The sequence below is a fragment of the Arvicanthis niloticus genome, chromosome 2, assembly GCF_011762505.2.
Source record: "Arvicanthis niloticus isolate mArvNil1 chromosome 2, mArvNil1.pat.X, whole genome shotgun sequence".
Classification (NCBI taxonomy): Eukaryota; Metazoa; Chordata; class Mammalia; order Rodentia; family Muridae; genus Arvicanthis; species Arvicanthis niloticus.
This window is the reverse complement of record NC_047659.1, coordinates 144,487,334-144,506,953: the sequence shown is the minus strand read 5'-3', so window position 1 is coordinate 144,506,953 and position 19,620 is coordinate 144,487,334. Positions and strand designations below refer to the sequence as shown.

General features: G+C 48.8%; 1 protein-coding gene across 5 annotated transcripts in view; it reads right to left on the bottom strand.

The window, feature by feature from the left end:
- The window catches only part of Phactr3 (phosphatase and actin regulator 3), a 219,182-nt gene that overhangs the window by 19,937 nt on the left and 179,625 nt on the right, over window positions 1-19,620 (bottom strand). For all 5 annotated transcript variants that reach the window (XM_076930348.1, XM_034496548.2, XM_076930349.1 and 2 more), the window contains exon 8: window positions 10,508-10,661. In XM_076930348.1, the coding sequence (XP_076786463.1) occupies window positions 10,508-10,661 (154 nt within the window). The remainder of the gene's footprint in view (window positions 1-10,507; window positions 10,662-19,620) is intronic.

The window sequence follows — 19,620 nt, the reverse complement described above, 5'->3', positions numbered from 1 at the left end:
ACATCCCTGAGGGGTGACAACCAAGGTTGGCCTCTGGCTTTACATAAGTGTATACATGTGGACACACTCATACCCCACCCTACCCACACAGCCACAAAGAAACCCAGGCTCTGGTGAACCTTTGCCTCAGTGCTGGCCTCTCCAGGAATTAACTGCGGAGTCCTAGCTGCCCTGGAACTACCTGCCCATCTTGTCCCTCTGATGGTCAGAGTTGAACAAGTCAGAGATCTCAGCCTGGCAAAATGGTCACCATCGCTCTCCCCAGTTACCCAATCAAATGCCCAAAGAATCAAGTGGCAGGGTCCAGTAACCGCAATCTAGCCCAGACCAGCTACCTCAGTGGGAAGCAGACTCTGAGCTTAGTGTGGAACCCCCAGTGGGCCAGACACAAAGAGGCAAAGGCCTCAAGCAGACAGACTCCTGAAGCCGGAGGGAGCCCACCCATGCACACAGCTGCAGATTTGCCGGAGAGGCCAAGCTGTGCTCAGGGTCTGTTCTCTCCCAGGCCCAGACCTGCACACCAACGCCACCTACAATGACCCTGCAGCTCTGTTCTCGCCATCCACAGGTGGCAGCTGCTGTTCCCAGCCCTCGGGTACCAGCTGTGCTTACTGCTGGAATTAGGTAATTCAATTAAGCTTTCTGTACACTGACTGCTTGACTTGTGGTGGGTAATAAAGAAACTTGTCCACTAAAGCCAAATGAAACATTCCAGAGCCAGAGCAGAAAGCTTCCAAAGCTGCTGCGGGTGAGTGTGGGGCTGGACGTGAGGGTGGGATGTTGCAAATGCCCGGGGAGGCTGTGCGGACTGCTCTGGGTGTCCATTCTCTCACACCTATTGTGAAAGATGCATCAAGGCTCTTCCCACCAGAAACTCTCACCTACCATACTTGGAACTCAAGCACTTCTGGGTGTGTGGCTAGACACATCATCTGATGCACGGGCAGGCATGTGTGATTTCATGTCCTAAGAACCCTGTGGTAGAACTCCAGGGCTTGGAGCTGAGGAGTGGGCTCTGAGCTGCAGCCATGTGCAGCACAGAGGGCCACACAAGGGCACTCAGGAAGTCTCTGTGGCCGAACTGAATTGAAGTGGTAATGGGGGAAGGGGTGTCTCAAAAAGGGGAGGAGGCACTACTGGTCCAGTTGCCTGGTGCCCTCAGAGTTTCCTCATCTCTTCCCTCCCCAGCTTCTCCTAGATACCCACATTTTATAAGAAAGCAAGCTGAGCAAGGCAGGGGAAGCAAGTCCATAAGTAACATCCCTCCATGGCCTCTGCATCAGCTCCTGCTTCCTGACCTGCTTGAGTTCCAGTCCTGACTTCCTTTGGTGATGAACAGCAATGTGGAAGTGTAAGCTGAATAAACCCTCTCCTCCCCAACTTGCTTCTTGGTCATGAAGTTTGTGCAGGAATAGAAACCCTGACTAAGACAATACCCATCCATCAGTCAGAGTTTAGCTGGGAGCCTGTTTCTCCAGGCACTGAAGATAAAGCAGAGTCCACCTCACACATGGGAATCATGTAAGCTAGAGGAGAGCTCCACTGAAATCTTAGTCAGAGAACAGGGATGGGCCAGGGCTCGGTGCTGCTCGGAGAAACAGGCAAAGGACCAGGGTCAACTCTTGTCTGTTCCCAGCTGCTGACTGGCTATAAGCAATCCTTCTTGGGTTCTTGTATACAGCCAGAATGATGAGGCCCCATCACTCAGGAACTGAAGGCCACCATGCACATCACATCCTCAGTACAAACCAAGTGCCCTGGCCATATGGGGCTCATGAGAGGAGAAGTTCGTGGTGGCACAGGAAACATCCTCCCTCTCAGAATGTGGAGCCCCTAGCAGATTCTCAAACATAGGGCTCTGACATGGAAGGGGCTGCTTGCAGCTTTGGGGCCACTGTGAACCATTGAAAGCACTCCCTCTGCCTGACCGGAGTGTCTTCTTCCTGCTGATGGTATCCAGCTCTCAAGCTGTTTTTCCAAGGGCTACTTGGGGAATAGTGAGCTCTGTATTCGTCTACTCAGTCACTAATCCTACAGGCAAATTCAAAGTCCAAGTGTGTGGATATACTTCCACATACCAGGAAGTCATGTGTAACCCTCCAAGGAGTGCCTTGCATGCTGAGGTCTATGCTGGGGATGGTATGCCTTTCCTGCTAAAGTCTGAGCAGTAACAAGGACCCTAGGGAACCCTTTGCACATCATCACATCAAGTTTGTGAGCCCCAGGCCTCTGACCTTGAACTCAGTCCATAACCCCACTTCCATCCCAGAAGGACATCTCAGCCACCATCATTCTGTTTATCCAAACAGAAGTACATGTCTCCTCCTCACATGGCAAACCTGAACTCTCTCCTCTCTCAGGAAGAACCCCCAATAGGACCCTGCAGGTTTCCAGGATAAAGAAACATGCATTTCCTGGGGTTCTGTGTTAAAAGGAAGCCATATGCCACAGTTTCCAGGAGAAAGACAGGGTGAGTAACCTGAGCACCTTGGAGCTGGTTCTAGTCCCTGCAGGAGCATAAACAGCTGGCAGTCCATCATCAACATAATGATGTTAGACCAGAGTGAAGATGCTAGGAGTCAGACTGCCAACAATGTGAGGAAATGAGAAATCTAACAAAATGTCAAGATGGCCTGCGGTGCCCTGATCCCTGGCTCAGCTGCCTGAGTGGCTTCACTCTACTTGGACAGAGCTCCCCAAGCTATGGCAAATGCCAGAGCCCCAACACACACCTAAGTTTTATTGTCCCTTATGTAACCTTCCCCAAGCCTCCATCCTTTTCCCTGCATTCTTCTCTGGCACAGGCCGTACTATGGCCCCAGGCTGGGAGATCTTCTCAGTACTGTTTCTAGTCTTCTGAGTTCTCAGTGTGTAGCTATGACCTCTGAACTGAACAGCTCCCTCCCAGAGAGAGGCTCCAAAGTCTTGAGAAGCTTCTAAAACTTAAACCATCCACAAGGCCCCTCCTGAGCATCCCATACCAGCAGTACGATTGCTGAGGATGGAGGGAGGAGGGGAGAGAGACAGAGACAGTGAGACAGGAAACATACAGGGACACACACACACACACTCCTCCCAGTAGCAGGGACTGTTAGAACCCTTTGGGTAACCTGCCATGTTTCTTAGCCCTTTCTTCACAAGGATGCACCATTTTTAAGTACCTACCTAGAATACCAAGTCCTTACCAGGAGACAAAATGAGCAGAGTCCAGCTAACATGCCCAGACTGAGAGTGTTACAGGGAGCTGTGACAAGGTGATGGAGAGAGACAGAGTGGGGGCTGTGTCAACTGGGGGGAGGGACAGTCCAAAGAAGTCTCTCTGGTCAGTGGTGTTGAGCTGACCACACGTATGCACCTGGAGCCTCAGTAAGCTGTCACACATGGAACCCTCTCAGCAGTGCAACTTGAGCAGGGCAAGCACAGGCTTCCATGCCCCCAGGTGACTACAGCTTTACCCTCCTGCCCATCAGTCCATCACTTTACCATAGCCCTTCCTTTTTGTTAAAACTCAGCTTGAGTGTCACACCTGTCCCCAATGCTCACTGCAACTCATTTGGGGATTGATCCTTACCCCTGGGGCCTTCTGAAGGCAGCTGTTCCATCTGGTTTGTTGGATGCAGTGACTTACTGACACTTGTGGGAGCAGCCCCTAGCATCCCTCGTCTGCACACTGCATGAACTTGGACCTTCTGTAGTTGGGTGTATACCAGGACAGACATTCAAATGCAAGGGCATTAGAAACTGTTGGGCAACCCGGGTCCACTCTGCTGCACCTGCACCTTCTCCATTACCGTAAGCGATGGAGAGCAACCTGTAACCTGAAGGCAAGCAGTGCTGTTTTGGTGGCATTCCGAGTCAGCAGAGAAAGGCCCTGTTGCAAGATTGTCACCTGCGACTTGTGCTCATTCCTCCGTGGGAGCCAAAACAACAATGTAACAGGGTGTTGAAACATTATTAAGAACACATGTCTGATGCCCCACCCCATGCTGCTTTGGGAGCAGAGTCCCAGACTTGCAGACACTGGTAGAATAACTAGTGAGCAAGGATATGGTGTTAGCAACCTCATTAACACAGCCTGTATCAGACTATGGGTTTTAGACACAGAACATCATTAGCCATCTGAACACAGATGTGTACAGAGCACCTGAGGCCGCAGCATCCGTGGCTTCTCAGTGGTTAGGAGCTGGGCACTGGGATCAGAGGTCTGAGATGCTGTGAACATGTCCTCTGTTCCTTTCTTCCTCTACAGAGCATGAGAGGTGCTTCCCACACAGGGCTGTGGTCAGAGCTAAAGACCACTGGCACCATACCAGCCTGTAAGAGGATTGCTGTGGACATAGGTTCAGCTACAAAGCACCCGCAGTATCAAGACCCTGTCTGGACACAGATCATCCCCTGCTAGGCCTAGTACAGACAGTGCCTCATGTTACAAATACCTGGGGGAGGCTGTCTCCGGTGTGTTCTGTCCCTGGGTATTAATGGGCACTGAGGCAGAAGCACAGAACCAAGCTGTTACACTGTGTCCTGCTTCTCCAGAGCATAAGGACAATTGTGGGATGTTAGGCCACTTACTTCCCAGTAACATTCTATTCCCATGGGACCTCGAACTGCAAAAGGAACTTTGGAGAGATCAAATGAGAAGCCAGTGTGTGGCTGGGCTGCACATTCTATGCATGTGTAACACCCATGTCAATGCAAGGATGTAACATGGGACCGGGAATGGACTGAATCCACACAGCAGTGAATCCAGAAGACATCAGGACAACTTAATGTGAGGACTCTTCTCTCTTCAAGTCTGGATTTTGAGTCACCATCATCCACACTCACTGCCCCAGCTCAGCTCAGTGCTAAGGGAGTGTCAACCTCATGGGCTTGCTCTGAGACTCCTCCCAGTACCACCTGGTGTTGACCTCTGTACAAGCCAAGAATCCTGAAAAGCTCAGAGACACTCCTGGGCCAGCCCTGTGAATGATAGAGTGGCTACAGCACATGGGGCAAGCTCAAAGTTGCTGATTCTGCTACCAACATCCCTTCATGTTCCTCAGAGACTAAAGATGAATGACTGTGACCATCCTTCCTTCCTGCAGTCTCTCCTGCTTACCCATTCTTAGCTTCTGGGGTGTAGGTGAGTTAACACAAACTGTCCTGACTCTTTGCGCTACGGACAGACAGCCGTGCAGCTCAGTGGTGAGCTAGGAAGGTAGATGACCTGGCTAGGCTGGGTGCTGTTTAATTCCCTATTACAACGTATGTTCACACAGCACTGCCCAATTTACATTTAAGGATCTATTGTGTAAGTGTCTTGTAAACTGGGCAGGAGAATCTCTCTGCCGTTATATAACGTTTAGGTTCGAAGTTATCAGGGTGGACCATCCACACATGCCTTTAGGAAACCTGCCCCTGTCCTCATCCATGAGCTACTGTAGTGTCAATTAGTTCCTACTTGTGTCTGATTCCTTTCATTTTTTTCTTACTTTTTCCTTTTTTTAAAAATACATCTGGGTTTTGTTCTAAATATTTTCAACAGTTAGCATTGCCATTTTAAAACATTTTTATATCTTATACAAATAATTCCTAAAGAGATAAAAATATAAACCTCATGGTTATGTCCCCAGATCATCAGTGTAGCCTTATCTAAACTGTGAGGTCCTCATGCTGTGATCAGAAGCACACTGACACTTCTGTCCAATCTAAAGACACCACAGCATGATTACCAATGGACATCTGGGGCCGGGCTCTAACAGGGAAGCCTTGTTCCAGACGAGACCAGAGGGCAGAATGTTCAGTACACTAACACAGCCTGCATCACAAAGGACCAGGTGTTCCCCACTGAAAATTTTAAATATAGGAAGAGACCTCGAAACTATACACAAACTACTTTCTCAACTATAAAATGAAGCAAAAAGAGCACACATCAGGTGCTTAAACACAGCACACACTTAACACAATGCAACACATTTGTCATGGGCAGCTGTGCACTCTGCTCTGAGCTTCTTGGTGAACAAAGCAATAAAGGTTAACAGATTAATTATAAGGCGTACATTATCCTTAAAATAGCAACAGAAATGTAGATCACTTGGACGCTAAAGCCCAGAGAATTGTCTCCCAGGGGTCTTAAGGAGGCCATAGTAGCATAAAGGATGAAGGACACTGGGGAGGGGGACCCCTCCCCCTTTCTCTCTGTTAGAGAACAGATCCTGGGGAGATGGCTGGATGGTAAAGCACTTGCCCACAGCATGAACCTGAGTTTGGGTCCTCAAAGCCCACACAAAGCTAGACACAGGACACATCAGCAGTCAAGGCACTGCAGTGAGATGGGAGGTTGAGACAAAAGAATCATTGGAAGTTCGTAAGCCAGCTAGCCTGGAGTAAATTTTCTCTCTCCCTCCTCCCTCCTCCCTCCTCCCTCCTCCCTCCTCCCTTTCCTCCCTCCTCCCTCTCCCCCTCCCTCTCCCTCAACCCCTCCCCCTTTCCCTCTCCTTCCTCCCTCTTACTTTCTTCCTCTTCCTCCTCCCTCCCCTCTTCCTTCTCCCCTTCTCTTCTCTCTCTCTCTCTCTCTCTCTCTCTCTCTCTCTCTCTCTCTCTCTGTCTCTCCCAGTCTCAGAAGATGGGAAGAAGGTCTGGAGATCTGCACTCCACATACCTCCCTTGGGAGATATGACACCAGAAAGTATCAGAGGAACAATTACCCACCAATGTTCCCTGCCTTGTAATTCTGGAGACTGCACTGGGATGGCCCTGTGAAGGGATGAGAGGCTGAAGCCCCAGGGGACAACAGAAAGCTGCTGAGCCTCAGAGTAACATTGTTTCACATCTTTCAGGATTGATGGAAGCTGCCACCTTGTGCCTCCAACCCTTTTCTGCACACCACTTGGCCCCATGGGGGCTGGGGGCAGTGTTGAGTTCATGCTTGTTGACACTTCAGCCCTGGCTCTTCACACCACTAACAAGCCACCTGTTTCCATGTGGCTTGGTGCCGTGTTCATTCTCCTTGTGTGAAAACTGAAGCTATTCGGAGTACCCACCCCAGGACACCTGTGCAAACCTTCAAGGGGACCACAAGTGCACAGCACCAAACAAGCCACTGGACTGCAGAAAGGAGTCAAACAACAAACTACAGCTACCTTAAGACCATGGCTGTCTCCAAGGTGATGCCCATGGGACTTAAGATGCCCATGGTGAACTGGGCTCACATCCACTCTTGAGGGGAGAGAGAGAGAGAGAGAGAGAGAGAGAGAGAGAGAGAGAGAGAGAGAGAGAAGCAAAGATCCACTAAAGTTTGTTAGGAGTGTAACCCCTGCCTATGCAGTGAATGTGTATACTCCAGATAGGACCAGCTTTTGAGAAATTAGAAGCAGCAAATAAGAACATGTATTTTCATAGTCCCTCATCCACAAACCCAAGAGTTTGCATAATGTCCAGCCTCCTTTGCAGCATCTGAAGCCTCACATCATCCAGTGAGGTAGCAGTGCTTGGTTTCCACCCCACTCTTAGGAGCATCACGCAACCCCTTTGTTCAACTGCAGAATTCAAGGTGAGCAAGCTGGAGACGTGGCTGTTCTGTTTGGCGGTACAAGTGCGTCTGGCGCTGTTTTCCTTGAGACCCTGTGTTCTCTGCGGCCCAGTGGTGGCGGTCTGTTCCGGATGCATCAGAACACAATGTGCAGAGAGAAGCTGGGGATCACTTAACCGCTGTGCTAATGTGCTAAGTGCCAACCCCTGAAGGATGCTATTGAGCTTTAATCAGCTTCTCACTCAGCCCCAGAACAAAGACCTCCCCTAGGGAGCCCAAACAAGAAGCTGTACAACCCATCACTCCAGAGACGCCTGTCCAGAGACTTGGCCTAGGCAAACCATCAACTAACTGGTCAGGGACAAGGCTGTCATCTGCATCACAGGGGGCTCTAAGGGAACTTGTGTTACTAGTCCCTGTGGCCTGCTTATTCGATCATGTTACCTACTCTTCAGGAGGCCTGCTGGTGGCTTCTATGCCCTGTGTCTATGACAAACAGCCCACGAGGACACCTGGCTATGACAGTAGCAGTTCCTAACCAGTTCCTCCTGCCAGGAATGGGATCTTATTCCTTTAAGTGACCTGGAATCTTTTTTAAAAAGCAACCAGTCCCACTGTCTCCTCTTCACAAAGTAGGAGTGACCCTGGCCACGGCTGTGATGGAGGACTGCTATCTGAACTGACCTTTCTAAGGCCAAGCTCATTCCCGGATATCCTCACTCTAGGTGATCTCCACATCTCTAGACGATGTGGGGGAGAAACTTTTCATTCCTTTAACTGTCCCCCATGGGTGTCGACATCTTTGTACCAAGTATAGTGTTTTGGCCCAGATTCTGAACACACTACATATGACGTTAAAAACCCACAGAAGATAGCCTCAAGCAATGAATTAAAATAAAGAACCCCAGAATTCCCGGCAGGAGGCGCTGTCTGAGAATTGTTACTGTCCAGAACACTTCCCAGAAGGCTGGCTGGGTATTCCCTGACTGATTTCTACGTCCACTTTTCCTCCCACAGCATCCTGGGTAAGACATCTCACCCTCCCCCTAAAGCGTAATAAACCATAGCCAAGTACATCTCTCAGTCACTTTGAGGGGAGCAGATAAACAGCTCATGCTATGTGCTCAGTACTTAGAGGTGACAGCCAGCAGGTCCAGTGGCACACACTTGTGACTCCAGCTGAGGAGACTGAAGCCCATGCTACAGTATGAAATCCTATCAATGGTGTCTTTGTATTTAACGTTCTTGGGGGGAGGGGTGGACAGTGCCAAGGGGGCACACAGTCCTTTGCAGGTTATTCTCAGGACACAGCCCCATGAGAAACCAGGACTGTGCCCACTCACCCACATATATTTGGAGAGCAAGCTTGGCAACCCTGCAGGAAGGGACTGGCAGTATCATACAATTTTACCCCTGCAGAGGGGACCCCAACCTCATTGTGGAACCCAGACCAGACATACAGGGGATGTCATGCGTGGAAGATGGGAATCACTTCTCTCAGAGAAGCCATGGAGCACACAGAAGAGAAAAAAAAAAATAAGATTTGGAAATAGCAAAATAAAATGCTATGGAAACCCCAAACATTCTTGGGAATACTGTAGATGATGTGTTGCCATGGCAACCGGAGGCTGAATTATTCAGCAGTAGAATGTAGATGGTCCTAAGGAGGCACACAGGCAGAGAGCCAATTAGACCATTCCAGTGGGGAAGACACAGAGACACCAGAAACCACCTCTGACCTCCTGGGGAGACTCACAGCCTCCTGCTCTTTGTGTCTAATTCTGGGATCCTTTTCCATTTTCAGATGTAGTGACAAGAAACGGAGAGAATCTGCTATATTACATCCTAGAGTCTAAAATTAGTTCCCAGTTCTGTGAGCGAAGGGGAATCCTGGTCCCACAGCCTTTGTCTTCCATACCTCTTAGACATTCCCAAACCAAGTAGCTCCCGCAGCTTCCAGGCCCGCCCTTTGGAGCTAAGGTGCTTACTGGTGACCCACAGCACCACCCTCTGACGTTCCTGCCACTCCTGTGGGTGCCCTGCAGCCCCACCCTCTGCAGGTGACCCACAGCCCCACCCTCTGACATTCCTGCCACTCCTGTGGGCGCCCTGCAGCCCTGCCCTCTGCAGGTGACCCACAGCCCCACCCTCTAGGACCCAACCTAGCCAGTCCTACATTCTGAATGTGCATTATAGCCCCGCCCCTTGTAGCTCCACCATCTAGAAACGCTCTTTAGTCCTGCCCTCTGAGGTCCAACATGGGGCAGTTTCCCTCTGGCCTGACACGTGGCCCAGACTGCTGAGTGACCATCACCTGGTGGACCCCAGGGAGTCTAGGAATCCACCATTTGTTTCCAGAGGCCACAGCCAGACTTTGAGGCAGGAGGAGAGCCTGGCCCCGCTGTGACTGAGTGTGGAAGGATGCTAGTGTAGCTCTCACCCTGTAGCACGTAACATATGGCGCACATTCTACCCCACAAAGTGTGACAGTGGATGGACACATTCGTGTGAGCATGGATTCTCCCAAAAGACTCAGGCGATCAAGCAAAGTTGGACTTAATTCTTAAAGGGAAATAACTGGATAGAGTTTATGAGGAGCTGTATGTACCAGAACTATCACAGCAAAGACACGTCCACAGTAATTTGGTCCACACCCTCTCTTCTGTGTCTCTCCCTTCTTCATACGTCTCCTTTGGCTTGTGCAGACCACTGGCTCACCAAGGGGTATTTTGGTGATATCTGGAGAACGTTTTGATTGTCCCAGGGAACACAACAGGTAGAGGTCACGGATGCTGCTGAGCTACAGGCACACAAGCAACCCCAAGAGAGAGGTATGTATTCCCATGCAATGCCAAGGGCGAGCAACCTGCTTCAGATCCCACATCCACTTGTGAGCCCAGTGTGACACTGAGGGAGGGGATCCCAGAGGCTAAGACATGTCCACGTGTCTCCTGGCAGAGAGTCCTGGGCATCAGTCTGCACATGCTCACTTACTTGGACAGCTTCATCTCGATCTGCTGTCGGATCTCCTGTCTCTCCTCATCGGTCCTCCTGGGGAAGATGTTCCGGTCCTCCAGCTCCTGCTTGCTCGGCCGGTTCCTCAGTTTCACTGCCAGCAACTCCTTCTTGCATTTCCTCGGCAGTGTTCCTGTGAGAGCCACCAGGATGAGAAACAGGTCTTAGAGAACTGGCTCCCCATCAGTGGATGGGGTCAGGAGTTAGATCAGGGGCCTAGTGCTAAAACTGGATGAGCCATACACGCTGCATTGTGCTGTTTCCAGAGGCTCAGTGGGCAAGGTACGTGATACCACATTAGGCTCCCCGTCACATGCTCCACCACAGTGGGTATCACACATCCCAAGTGTCCAGAAACTAGACACCTGGGTGACCATAGCCCACATCCTCTTTCAAAGCCATCTGAATGAATTAGAGTGACTCTAGCTATTGTGGCTGTGACTCTAGCCCCAGGTAGCAATGACTTCTCTCCAGTGTCTTCCACTTTCTAACCACATACATGTGCTTTCAGTACATACAGCACACCACCCTAGACACTCTCGTGCCTACCCCCTGCCTTGCCGGCATTGCTTATACATGACATCTCTCTGATCAGTAGATGATCAGAGAGACCTGCCGGGTCAGGGTCTCCATCAAGAACTGGCACCCTGTCTTATTTCCCTTGACTGGCAGCTGCTAACCACTTCTCTGTCTCCTCCTCTGAAGATTGGTTCAATGACAGCCACTCTCCCCTGAGAGACATGTGGACACCAGAGTCAGTCATTCAAGACTGTTACAAGTAAATACACAACCAGGTTGGCTCTGGGTCTGACTGACTCGGTTGCATCTTAGCGTTTGGACATATGCATGCAGACCATACGAAAGGATAGAAAATCAACCCCCGAGACAGAGCCTGGCCCCTCTGAACATCAGAAACACAAAACAAGGCAATATACAAAATGTGATCCCTTAAGAGGGATTTGGGAGATAAAACACAAGTCTGCTGAGGTCTGAATGTCTAGTAGGAGTCATTCATCATGTGCCTTACAGGGAAAGAAAAGGTTTTTGTAAGTGGCTCAGGCAGAGACTCCATCCTGAGTCTGCCTTACTGGCTTTGCAAACGATGGCATCCTGGATGTGGTGGCTCATAGTCTGAAGAAGCCATACACACAACAGTTCCAGTTGGTGTTTTCTGAAGGATGTGGTGCCTTAGTGAACTGGGGGCATTTCAAGGATCTAGGGAGGAATTCTTTGTGAATGTTGGGGTTTGTCACCTGGTAAGGGAAAGGCAGCCATTCTCTGGGCACTGTGGCACGCTCAACCATAAGGGTTCACTGACTGTGTGGCACCCTCACAGAAGAGTCTGGAAGACACCATGAATGCCCTCAGGGTCATCATCACAAACCTGATTAAACTCACTCTTAACTGAGAGAGCCTGTCACAGGTACCTCTAGTCAGGAGTGGAAAGTTTCCCTGCGTGAGATCTTTGTGAATTAATTTTCATCTGTGTATTCCAAGTCTCCAGAACTGCCACAGGACACACAGTAGGGCCACAGCAGGAACTTCTGATTTTTCTTCACTGAGGTCTAGTCTGGAGGTTACCAAGGTCTGATACTTAGCATTCAGGGGGCAATAACAAGGAAGGGAAGGCTCCAGAGGAGAGGTGTCTACAGTAAAGACTTCTGACAGGATTGGTCCTGAGGAACATGGGATGCTGGCTTCTTCCTCAGGTACTGGAGTGGTCTACTGACCACAGCACGAGACAGACCACAGCATGGGGCTGCACCTGGCCTTCCACTCTCCATGCATGCTGCAACCCCCATGAGGCTCAACATGCTCCCCAAGTTTCAGTTTCATTAGCCTCCATGATTCACCCCAGAGGAGGGAAGATGGGTAATGGGCAATCTCTGCCTCCACCACTCTGACATCATGCAGGCACAGATACCCTCAGCTGCTACCTGTTCTGTCCTCCCAGGCCACAGAACCAGCCATGTGTCCTCCCAGCTCTGACATGCCTGGCCCTACACACACATACACACACACACTTGTGTGCTCAGGACTCAGACCTTTCCCTGTGTGTCTGCTCAGCTCCTGCGTACCTCCCTCTGCTTCTGGATGCTAAGCTCTAGCTGCTGAGGAGAGCTCATTATCTCCATTGCAGACCCGACTTGCTAACACCCAAGCCGAAGAAATCAGCTCCTATCCCTGTGCCTGTACCTGTACCTGAGTGTAGAAAAGGTATGTCTGCCTTGGTTGGCACAGAAGCAAGCTGCTGGCACCCAGCCAGACCACAGAGACATGAGTGACAGGCCAGAGGGAAACCCAGGGCTGCCCCAGCATCCATGCTTCTCAGCATGACACCCATGAGTCAGGGTGTCATGTACCTGCCTCACTCCTGGTACCTAAAGGCAACAACAAGGACAGAAAGGGATGGGACAAGAGCAGCTGTGGTGGCCTCAAGTGCAGCAGGTGGGCTCTGCTGTGCATCCTTCCTGCAGAGCATTCTGTATGCTCTCTTGTTTAAAGAGCCTGAAGCATACTGACTCAGTGGAGAGAAATGGATCAAGTGAGCCCGGCAGTGGCGAGGACTTTGCTCACTTGTTCTGCTACATTTGAACTTGGACAACGTGTGCAAGGTCATACTGCACAGTGTGTGACAGAAGAACCCTATGGGGATCTGGTCCAGCCTGAGCTACATCATGAATCAAAACTAGCCTGGGCTATAGATGATGCTGCCAACAAAAAAGAGGAAGGAGAAATGAGACCATGAGTGTATCTACTTCTGCCTGGTGTGCATGGACTGGATCCTCTTTTTTCTCCAAGCAAAGTAGGAGTCAAAGTTTAAGTGATTTTCAGATGCTGGAAATGAGCAGAAATGGAAGGAAAGCTAGAGAGAAGGGCATTGAATGAGGGATACCCCAGGAGTCCAGCCGATGCCTTAGGATGGTTGTTGGGTTGCAGGGACCTAAAAAGAGCCTCAGAAACTGAGTTGAAGTTGAGATGGTGAAGCAGAGAAATCCAAGAGGCCCACAGCTGGAATCTGTGGGACAAACAGCTGGAAACCCTGAGCAAGAACCAAGAAACCCAAGGTGTGTACAGTCTGGCATCTGCCTATGAAAGAGGGCCAGGGACCCTGCCTGGGGCCTGAGGACACTGGGAGACCCAGCACTGTGCCCCATGACCATCAGTCAGGCTGGAACATGCTGTGATTGTTCAGACACTGGGATGGGTTCACAGATGGTCCTGGTCTTTGGAACAAACAGAGATAGGCTGGATGGAGCTCAGTTCCACTTCTGTCTATGAAATTGTAAAAACCAGACCAGGATGCGTGAGCTCGTTTCCAAGTAACCAAGCTGCTTCCCAGAATAAACCTCAACGGATTATTTATAGGACTGGAAGAGCATCCGACAACCAAGAAATAGATTCACGATGTGTGTCAGCCAACCGAAACTCCCCACGCCTACAGAGATGCGGGAAGGGCTCGGCCAAGCTCCAACAGCAAAGAAGCTCACGTGGAGCCTGTCGTCACCATGGCTGACAGAGAGAGCACCTCAGTGGCCTTCATAGACAGACAGGCACACTGGGGCACAATGAAGGGACCCACAGTCACCCAGAAGCTACACAATGAGATGACATTCACTGGAAGACCACTTAGGCGATTCACCCTCAACACATGCTAAAAATACCTCTCAGGATGAAGGCAAACACTTTTACAGAAACTAGAATGCAGCAAGAATCAATGGCTATAAGAGATGGCAGAAGAAATCCTTTAGGCGGTAGGGAAAGAGCTGACTTCAGTCGGAATCCTAAAATCTGAACAATGAAAGCGGAGGCACGGGGTGGTGCCTGCAATTTATAGACATATTTGTACTTAATTCTCTTGAAGGAAATCTGTCTTTTAAAAAAATACTTTATTTTTTAATTGTGTGTATTTGTGTGTGGGTCTATGCATGTGTGAGGATAGGCCTCTTTGAAGGCCACAGAGGAAGACATTAGATCCCCTGGAGCTGGAGTTAACAGGCAGTTGTGAGCTTCCCAACATTGCTAAGAACTGAACCTGGTTCCTCTGAAAGAGCAGTGCTCTTAGCTGCTGAGCCGTCCCTCCATACCAGGAAAACCGAGCTATAAATAATAGTAATAATAGTAATAATAATAATAATAATAATAATAATAAGAGCAGCAGTGGAGAGGCAAAGAGCTGTAGTTACTGAAGGTGATTGCCCCAAATGGAAGACAGCATAATCAGGCTTCCAGGTACGGCTCAGTGAGCAGACTGCCTGCCCAGCAAGCATGAGGCCCTCAGTTCAACCCCCAGCACTATGTAAGAGTCAGTCACCGTGGCAACCACCTGCTATCCCAGGACTAGAGAATTGGAGGCAGAGAAGCGGGAGAATCAGGAGTTCAAGGTCATCCTTAGCTACATAGTTAGTTTTGGGTCACCCTAGACTACATGAGTCCCAATCTCAAAAACAAGACTGGAACGATGGCTCAGTATTAAAAACACTGCTGTCTCTGCAGAGGAACTAGTTTTGGTTCAGAGCAGCCACATTGGTGGTTCACAACCCTCTCAACTCGGGTCTAGGAGATCTGATGCCCTCATATGACTCCCTGGGGCTTTTTCATACATGTGGGCACATAAATACACCCAGACATGTACACATATACATAAAATATTGTTAAAACTCCACATACCCACATGTAAATTGAAATGTGAAAAATCAATCATATTCATGTAAGTATTCTGAACACTCTAAATTAAAAAAGTATAGCTGAAAAGCAGGATCAAAGTGCATGCTGCCACTAAGTAACCACTAAGAAAGGGGAGGGAAGGGTGCCCCCATTCTCATCCCAGTCAAAGAAACTTGAAGAAGGCCTATTTATAGACATGAAGAACCTCAGAGCAAACACGTTTGTCAGAGACAGGAAGGGTCACTCCACTGTCATAGAGAAATCACTCCACATGGAAGTCACCAGGAGTCTAAAGCTTCTTTGAAGCTTCTGAATACGTAAATTAAAGCCTAAGAAAAACATGTAGGTTGTAACTGTAGCCGTGAGTCTCAGAGGTCTCTCCTCCATCATTCACAGGAGTTATAGGGCAGACGTGAGCACACCCACCAGCTCCACCAGGCTGACACAGAATTCATGCCCAGAACACCTTCAAAGATCATGTCCTCCTCCAAGTACATGAACCCTCTGTTCCAGGACAGAGCCTGTTCTGGGCCATGAAACAAGTCGATAGATTTCAAAGATCTTAATTCATATAGAACATGTTCTCAGACTAGGGTGGAACAAAATTGGAAATCAATAACGAAAAAGATCTCTTCAAAAATAACCGGACTAAATTAAAATATATATTTAACTTCTGAGAAGCCCAAAGTTCCAAGAAGAACTCGCAACTGAAACAGAGGATTTTGAAGCAAATGGAATATCTCAAAATGATGCTTCGGGGATGCTTAGAGCCTTGAGTGCCCTTACTAAAAAAGAGGAAATAACTCAAACAATTGGCCATCGAGCCTAACTCAATAGTCTAGAGAAGGAATGAAGTAAACCACGGAGATGGACATAAGGCAATGCTGGAGTTCAGAGTGGAAGCCCGCTAAAACAAAAAGTCCATCAGTGAGAAGGTTGGTAAGACTCTAGCACAAGAGAAGGAGAAGCAGAGAGAAAGCAGCCAGCATCAGGAACACAGGAGGTGGTACACGTCACCTGAGTCTGCAGATCTTAAAGAGATAGAACAGGCCATCTCCAATGACATCATGCTAATAGATTGGCGATTTAGATGATATAAACTTATGATAGTTTTTATGTCAGCTTCTCAGTGTCATCTTGGAAAAGGTATTAATTGAGAAATGTTCCTCTTTAGGACTGGCTTGTAGCCAGGTCTATAGAGCATTGTCTTGATGGATGATTGACAAGGGCCAGCCAAGCTCACAGTGGGCAGTGCCACTCCTGGGCTGGTGGTGGTCCTGGATGCTATAAGAAAGCAAGCTGAGCAAGCCATGAGTAGCAAGCCAATAGGCAGTGTTCAGCCATGGTCTCTGTTTCCGTTCCTGCCTCCTAGTTCCTGTCCTGGCTTTCCTGGATGATGGACTCTAGTCTGTAAGATACAAGAAATCTTTTTGTCCCCAAGTTGCTTTTGGTCCAGATGTTTTCTCACAGCAATGGAAAAGTAGCTAAAAACATAATTTCTGAAGCAAAACAGATTACCAAAACTCACTTGAGCAACTGTGACCAGCTCAGGCTATGTATATTTAATACAAACAACTTTTAGTTAATTCTGTGGGCCATGGTGACCCCTGGTGTCTTCCACCTCTCTGCCTCCTACAATTCTTCCTCCTCCTCTTCCTCTTCCCTGAGCTCCAAGGGGAGGAACCTGGTGGAGACCTCTAATCTGGGCTTTCTCTTCACCTAGTGTTCTGTTCCCATCGGCTGCTGCCGGAAGCCTCTCTAATGACAATTAGGCCAGGCATTGACCTATGAATACAGCAGAATATCATTAGGAATTATTTTATTACTGTTTTCCTATCCTAGGTTTATGGGCTATCCAGCATCTGTTTTCTGGTCATCCAGGTAGTGTCAGGGCATGGGCCGTCTCTCCTGGTTTGGGCCTAACATTAGACCAATCATTGGTTGACCACTCTCACAAGTTCTATGCAAACAAGGCTTATAGGGGCTCATAGAGACTGAAGCAGCAGTCACAGAGCCAGCATGAGACTGTTCTAGGTCCTTTGCATATATGCTACGGCTGTTGGCTTTGTTTTTGTGGGACTCCTAAAAGTGTGAGTGGGCGAGGGGTATCTCTGACTCTTTCGCCTGTTCTTAGGACCCTTTTCCTCTTACTTGGAAGACTACCAGCCTCTGGGTATGGACAGTGCATTGGATTCCTATACATGTATCCACACAGGCATACATGCACATGACGGTATGTATGCATTCATGTAGAGGCCAGAGGTCAACCTTAAGTGTCTTCCTTAGTCTCTCCCCATCTTATTTTTTGAGAGATGGTCTCTCACTAAACCTGGAGCTCACTGAATGTTCTAGACTGTCTGTCTAGCCAGACCCAGGGTTCCTCTTGTCTCTGTCTTCCCAAAGATTAAAGGCACACATGCTATCATACCTAGTTTTTTTTTAATGGATGCTGGGATCATAACTCAGATCCTAGAGTGTGAAGGGCAAGCAAGCAGTTTACCCTTTGAGCCATCTTCCCAGCCTTTGTCTGTTTCCTTCAACCATTAAATACCTTTGTACAACCCAGAGATTCTACTCTTTGTATTCCCCCAAAGAAACAAAAGTGTGTACACATGAAGGTTTGCACACAAGTAGCTGCCAGGGCTGGGCCCATGCTAACTGCATACCACCCAAGTGTCCACCGGCAGCTGCTATAGCCACACAAAGACTAGAGACTAACCAAGTATTCAACAATGGAAAGTGGGCTACTGACTCCTCTGCAACCTTTGTGTGCCTCAGAAGAACTGGGAAGAAGCCAGATGGAAGCATACTTTTTCTCTGTGCCAGGAATAATCTAGAACCCCCACCCATCCAAGGGGAAAACCTGGGCAAGCAGACGTGCTTCAGAGAACATGGCTCTCTATACGGCTATTGTCAATTAAGACGGTGCGACAGCCCAAACATGACTAAGTCACCAGCTCTGTCATTAGGAGTCTTGGAGCAAACCGTACATAGAAGGAACCATGATGTAAAAACCCTGGCTACAAAGACCTACAAGATGGGGGTTCCCTCCTGAGTCTACACAGGAAAGCTTGCATTCCAACCTCATGGAATTCACACAAATAATCCAGATACAGCCTGGTTTCTTGTTTTGGTTTTTAAAAGCAAAATACCACAACATTAGAGAAAACAAGAGAATAGCTTTATGACTTGAGAAAACTTTTTTTCAGTTTGTTTTAGGCTAACACAACTCTCTGCTCAGTGTGGCATGTCCGTACTCATGTGTCACGCTATGTCACAAAGCATACATACATGCTTTGTGCTCATCTATGACCCTCCATACATGCATATTGACTTTACACATAAGAGCCACAAGATACAAGCAAGCCCATAGTCACATAAGCTTGACTGAGATTCCTGGGAATGGGGCACAGATGTGCTGGGGAAGCCAGAGTTGAGCAACATTACAGGGGGGTACAGGAAGTGACGGGAAGCCATGCTGTCTCGATTGTGGTAATAATGTATAGATACTGTTTATGTTTTATGTGGCCAAGTACATCTCACTGAAGTTACATAAAAAGTGATTGAAGACATCCTAGCATGTAGTTCTGACAAACTGGCAAAACCATGATTTGGAATGCTTTTGTGTATCTCCTCTCAAAGGTTCAGCCATTACCTTGGATCACCTGTGGTTCCTCTCCCTGGTGCTCCCAGAGCACACACACAGTCTGTACCCAGGAGGGCATCTCAGCCTCTGTACCTTCTCCATTGCCTACTCTTCTATAGAAACTTCCTCTCACTTCCTGGAGTACGTCCAGGTCTGTCTAGTCTTTGTACCAGCTGTTTCTCATGCTCATAATTCTCCCTGCATGACTGGTTCCTTCTTGAAACACCTTAGCTCCTACAGCACCCCCTGGGGGCTACCGTGCTATGTGGAGTGAGTCATTACTCTCAGGCTCATCAACTAGGTGGTATCCATCACAACACATGCCCTGCTTGGTAACTTGTTTGCTATCCTGTGTGTTGTCTGCAGTACTCCTAAGCTATGGGTTCCAAGAGAGAAAGGAATCCTATCTGCCTTTGTCACTTGATCCCAAGGGCCCAAAACAGGGCTGGGCATATAGAAGATGCTCAGATAAATTGGCCAAGAGAGGGTGGGTCTAGACCTGCCCATCTTTCCTAGACCCCTAGTCTGCTCCCAGCTGCACCTAACACCACCACCACCCCCAGCCACCATCATGACCAAACTGGCAGCTTCTGTCTAGAGAGAGAAGAAAAGTATTGGATTAGCTAAACCTGGCAGGAAGGAAAGGCTCTCCCTGCTAGTCCTGTGTGGTGGTGGATATGGGAAGGAGCAAGGAAGGTAGGGGACTGGTCTCACGTGATCTCATTTGCAGGAGGAAAAATCTTACACATGCACCTGAATCTGGATATGCATTGAAGGT